This window comes from Cibotium barometz, chromosome 23, assembly GCF_041138505.1.
Source record: "Cibotium barometz isolate CiBa-2024 chromosome 23, ASM4113850v1, whole genome shotgun sequence".
NCBI classification, from domain to species: domain Eukaryota; kingdom Viridiplantae; phylum Streptophyta; class Polypodiopsida; order Cyatheales; family Cibotiaceae; genus Cibotium; species Cibotium barometz.
Window position 1 is genome coordinate 51,561,322 of NC_141068.1, and position 5,645 is coordinate 51,566,966.

The 5,645-nt window shown below is 42.2% G+C and overlaps 1 protein-coding gene across 2 annotated transcripts; it reads left to right on the forward strand.

Annotated features, from left to right (window-relative positions):
• Window positions 1-3,005: 3,005 nt before the first annotated feature.
• Window positions 3,006-4,808, forward strand: LOC147626073 (uncharacterized). 2 transcript variants are annotated; one of them, XM_086817897.1, is made up of 2 exons: window positions 3,006-3,685; window positions 3,901-4,808. In XM_086817897.1, exons 1-2 carry the CDS (start codon window positions 3,138-3,140, stop codon window positions 4,592-4,594), a joined length of 1,242 nt encoding a protein of 413 aa, XP_086674023.1. In that variant the 5' UTR covers window positions 3,006-3,137; the 3' UTR covers window positions 4,595-4,808. The 2 variants fall into 2 exon arrangements, with proteins under 2 accessions (XP_086674023.1, XP_086674022.1); XM_086817896.1 differs by having other exon boundaries at window positions 3,008-3,685; window positions 3,892-4,808.
• The last annotated feature ends 837 nt before the right edge of the window (window positions 4,809-5,645 follow it).

Here is a 5,645-nt window from a genome sequence, read left to right on the forward strand (position 1 = left end):
GGATAATGCCCCTTTCTTATAGCTCCTTTGGCCTTTGCTGCTGCAGCTGAGGAAGGAGAGGAGGAAGCTAGCACCCTGCGAGATTTCCTGGCTGGGGATGGCTCTGGAGAAGATTCAAAGCCTGAGGAAGCAGGAGAAGAAGTGGGAGAGGAAGTTCTACCCCTGCAGCATTTCCCCTGTGTGTCCTGCTGTCTGACCTCCCTCTCGGCTACTTTGTTGTTGCTCTCAAGCTTCTAGCATTTCCACGCTGGCAAGCTTTCCCCCCAGACGAGGGCCCCTGCTCTGTTGCAACCGACGGGCACTCCTCAAATTTCCACGTTGGCAGGCTTCCCCCCCAGATGAGGGCCCCTGCTGGCTGCAACCGACGGGCACTCCTCATGATGGTTGCGAGACATGCAAAGGTAGTGCCCCCACTCCTTTGAATAAAATAAAAAACTTATTGAAGTCTTTTAAAATTCCCAACACTCCTATGGCTACGAACTGAGCTACCTCCCAGCTCCCAATCCTGAAATCTGGTAGCTAGTGTACCACCTATTCATGCATATACCCATGTATAAATTTTTTGTAGACCCTTTTAGAAAGATTTAATGTTGGGATCTAGTCAACTATAATGGAGGGTAATGTTCTTAAAATGGTGCGAGGTTTGCTAAATAAAGCTAGGAGAATACCTCCTTTTTTGTCATTTGGGGTCAAAAGGCTTGTTACACTTATGGGAAGAAGAGACTATTTAGGCCAGATAGTCTAAGTGTCGAGGCAATGTTTAAGCCATTGGAGAGAATGTCCAAAGACTTTGAATGTGATCTTAGGAAGACAGCTCTTGTTGACTCTCCATATAAAGGCTATGTCTAATAACTGCATCTTCCCATCCAAGTTTGGTATAGATAAGAAGGATGACAACATTCTTATGAGGGAATTACAACCTTACTTGATGCTGCTTGATGATGCTACGGATGTATGTAATGTCATTGGCTCTAACCATTATGGTTATTGGTAATGAAACTTTGCAAGCATGTGGGAGGGAGGGTTCCCCACACGTTAGCAAAGTTTGGTCAACATTAGACAATGTTTCATACGTCAAGAAGAAGTGCCCAATGCACATTTTTTAAAGTCTCCCTAGAGTACTCGAGAGACCTTGGAAAATCTTGCTCTTACCCATGCCATCATACCTAAACATCGCCTATGGGTAATGAAACTTTGTAAGCGTGTGGACACCCAACATGCTTGCAAAGATGAGTCAACATCGAACGGTGTTAGATATGTCATGTAGTACACCTAATGCACATTTTTCAAGTCTCCTTATAGTGCTCAAGGCCTTGAAAAATCCCACTCTTCACTCACCATGCTATCATACCCAAATATCATCTATTGGTGAATGAAACTTTGCAAGCATATAGAGGTCGTTCCCTTCTCCATATGTTCACTCACCATGCTATCATACCCAAATATCATCTATTGGTGAATGAAACTTTGCAAGCATATAGAGGTCGTTCCCTTCTCCATATGTTCACAACGTTTGGTCAACATCGGATGGTGTTTGATATGTCACGTAGTGCTTAGTGCACATTTTTCAACTCTTCTAGTGCTCAAGAGGCCTTGAAAAAACCCATTCTTCCCATGCCATCGTAATTAAATATCTTCTGTTGGGTGATAAAACTTTGCAAGCATGTGGGGGTGGTCCCTCTCCCCACCTAACATTCTTGTAAAGTTTGGTCACAACATCGGGAGACGATGATTATGTCGAGTAGTTCACAGTACATAGTTTTCAAGTCTCTTAGCACCTTGAAAAATCTTGCCTTTCCCCATCCCTTTATACCCAAATATCATCCAGTGGATGATAAAACTTTGCAAGGGGTCCTCCTCCACATGCTTGCAAAGTTTGGTCAACATCGGATGATGTTTGATATCTCATGTAGCACTCATTGCACATTTTTTAATTCTCATCATTTTCTTGCATTTTTGTCATTTTAAAAGTATAATCAAATTTTGAAACCAAAAGTTTAGAAATTTGAAGATTTTGAAGGGGTTTAGTGTAACCTCTAACCTCCCAAAATTTTAAAGTGCAATCAAAATTTGAAACCAAAAGTTTAGAAATTTGAAGATTTTGAAGGAGCTTAGTTATAAATTTCCATGTATATTTCACATTTGCTCTTTGTGCTAGAAAAAAACAGAGGTTTAATATATTTTCCCCCAACTTTGAAAATAAAAGAATATCTTCAAAAAACAAGAAAGGTTTTGAGAATTTGGAAATTAGACAAGTTTTAGTAATAAAATCCTTAAGATTTCAAATATGACGTTTTTGCTTGAAAATTGAAGGGTCTTTTTGTAAATTGTGGGTGGAAACTTTTTCCCTAGCATTAATTAGTCACCAGTGCTCGAAAAAAACGGCATTCTAGTGTATTTGTAGCCATCTCTATATTATCTTAAGGAAGAGTTTCACAAAGGTACCATGTGGCAAGAATTTGGAGGTTTGGGAAGGGAGGAGGAGGTTTGGGTAGAATTTGAATTTGGAGTCTCAAAAGACGCGCAAAGCAAGGGTTGCCCACTAGTTATTTTAAAGAATGAATTTTCTTATTAATATTTTAGTATTAAAACCAGAATATTGTAGAGATTTTGAAGACTGCCGAACAGTTCTTAGGGCGTTTATTCCTTGAGATAAGGGCGTCAAAAATTTTACCCTTCCAATTTCCAAAGGAATGCTTTGATTTGAGAAATTACTAAAGGTGCCCTGAAACAAAAGCCGGAGAGTTGTCCACTGTCAGTCACCAGTGCTTCTAGAAGACACCAGTGAAGTTGTGAACTTGTGCGGAGTCCGGACCAAAGACCGAATCTCAGACCGCAAGTTTCAGCTATTCGGACACGTCACATGGCGGCGGTCAAAAGAGGTCTTGGTGGGGCCAGATAGTGACTAGTGAGTCCTGGCTCGTGCTGGCGGCGTTGACCAAGTCAAAGGTTTTATCTTCTCAGGCTCTCTCTATATAACCGTCACGAGTTGTGCATAGCAGCCTACAGCAGCAGTACAGCTGCTGAGAATATATCAAAACAGATCATTAAGTGTTCGATTATATCTATAACTGTAGTTTTAGTGCCTCCCCTCTCTCTCGCAGCTAGAATCAGTTTAGTTAGGATCCTAACCAAAAATGCTTCACCCACCTCCCATGGAACCTGGCTGTGAAGAAGAGCTCAGACGTCTGTTCGCACGCAGCTCTGAGCTCGCCAAAAACCTCAACGAGGAGGTGAAATGCATGCCTTTGGGCAGCTTGGTGATCGACAATGGCAGCAAACTGCCACCCAATTTGCTCACTGGACCCCGCGAGCTAATGCAGCATATGATCCGCGCCATGAAGCTACTGATCAGTACCGCGCCAGTGAAGCAGCGACAAGAGGGCCGGCTTCCAACGCTTAATGAAGAGAACGACAAGCTGCTCATGCATCAAGCTGTGAATGGCGACGAGAGAAAGAAGAAGCTAGATAACACGGCTGTTAAAGATGAAGATGAGAATTCAGATGATCATGGAAAGCAGCTGCAGCGTGAAGATGATGCAGGCTGCGCTAAAATAGTTCGCAAGCGCGCGAGGCCGATGTGGAGGAAGACTGTGCGCTTTGTGGGAGACAACCCCGAGCGTGCCGATGGCTTCATTTGGCGGAAATACGGCGAGAAGAACATCCATGGAGCCACATACAGGAGGTACTGGTGTTTCACATTCATGGGATTCGATCTGATCAAATCTTTTATGCCATAATCTAGATCACGGCCATAGTATCTATCCGAATCCCAGGCTTCGCAATTGACCCACAAAAATAATCATGATTAATCTTTTTATTTGACCTCATTCTCTTTAATTGACAAAAAAACTCGTGATTAATCTTTTTGTTTGACCTAATTCCCTTTAGGTGGTGCAGGAGCTACTATCGATGCACCCACAGAGACAGCCACCGTTGCCCGGCCACGAAGCACGTGCAGAAGAGCGAGGATGGCGTCATCCCTGCTGGGTTCGACGTCACATACAAAGACCACCACACGTGCGGTAGCCAATCACTGATCAACAGTCTCCCCTTTGCTAATCCAGCTGCTTATATGAATCACTTGAATCCCTTGAATGATTATACAATTAACACTGATCGATCACCTACAAGCTTCAATCATCCACCCTCCAGCACAGCTATATTCATGAATAATCAATTAATCTCTAATTCACTGCCTTTTCTCAATACGCCTATAAATTTGATGAGTAATACTGCCAGCACCGCCCGCGCGTCAACAATTAATGATTGCATGAACAGTAGCTCCATGAACCACTGCGCCGATCATGATTACCTCCTACAGACCACTAGCTGCTCTCGTATAATCAGCTTCAGCTCATTATCGCCTAATAATTCTCTTGTAATCAATTCGACTTGTCCTGCCTCCTCCTCGGCGGCTAACTCGCAGCCTCCACTCGATGACAATATCTTGCCTGCAGAATCCGAAGTGAGCAGCTTCACCCCAGCCTTCTCAGCCTCCCCTGATCTCATCTCAATAAGTTATCCTTGCTCTTTCTATGAATGGGAAATGAGTGACAAGCCCGCTGCGCCTTATTCATGGTCGTCCAGGTAACTCAGTTTTGTTGCTAATTAAGCATTATAGAAGGAGATTAGGACAACATTGCCATCCACCGAGGATTAATGCCAAACAGTTGAAGTTGGAGCCACACCATCATGCAAGTGTGCAGGAGCAGTGCTAATAGATGTAGCATGGAAAACTACTTATTAATTGTACATATTATTTTGGTGTACAAAATCTTGGAATATATATATCTCTTGCCGATCTGAAACTTTGTTTTCCCTTTCCAAACAGTACAGGAGAAAGATTTTTTATCAGGAATTAAAAGACTGAAAATTCGAAAAATATGGGAAATTTTTAAACTAGCCCCTTAACTTGTGTGTGTGTGTGTGTGTGTGAGAGAGAGAGAGAGAGAGAGAGAGAGAGAGAGCAATGATACTTAGTTATAGACTACCGACTCGTTTTGGTGTTCGTTAACAAACGGATTAAGCTTTAGTCGTACGAACAGTTACATTGATTTTCTTGAGAGAAATAAAGAAAAAAACACCACATTCAAACAAATCCGTTGTTGCTTTAATAGAAAAGGTAGAAAATGTGAAAAAGCAGTGGAGGTACTGTCTTTGAATCGACTTTGGAGCTACCTCAGTGCCCACGAGCTCCTGTAGAAAATGTGGACGCCTCCTAAAAAGAAGTGGAGGTAATATTACTCGAGGGTGATCGGTAACTTTATGTAATTGTTAAAAGAAAAAAAACATTTATGTTTTTATAGAAAGGAAGGAAAAAGAGTCTTGTTATAGAGCAGTCAAGGGGTTTTTAATAATGGGGGGATCTCGGTCTTTCACTCTATTTCTCTCTCTTTCAACCTCTCTTTATCTGTCTTTGTCTCTTTCTCTTTGATCTCTCTCTCTCTCTCTCTCTCTCTCTCTTTATTTTTCTCTCTTTCTTTCTCTCTCCCTCTCTCTCTCTCTCTCTCTCTCTCTTTCAACCTCTCTTTATCTGTCTTACCTCTCTTTATCTGTCTTTGTCTCTTTCTCTTTGATCTCTCTTTTCTCTCTCTCTCTCTCTCTCTCTCTCTCTCTCTTTATCTGTCTTACCTCTCTTTATC

What these genes read in the sequence shown, in the direction of transcription:
- LOC147626073 (XM_086817896.1), top strand. Translation starts at nt 3,138, where the DNA reads ATGCTTCACCCACCTCCCATGGAACCTGGCTGTGAAGAAGAGCTCAGA. An exon ending in CATGGAGCCACATACAGGAG is followed by an intron (nt 3,686 to 3,891) that starts GTACTGGTGTTT and finishes AATTCCCTTTAG; the next exon opens with GTGGTGCAGGAGCTACTATC.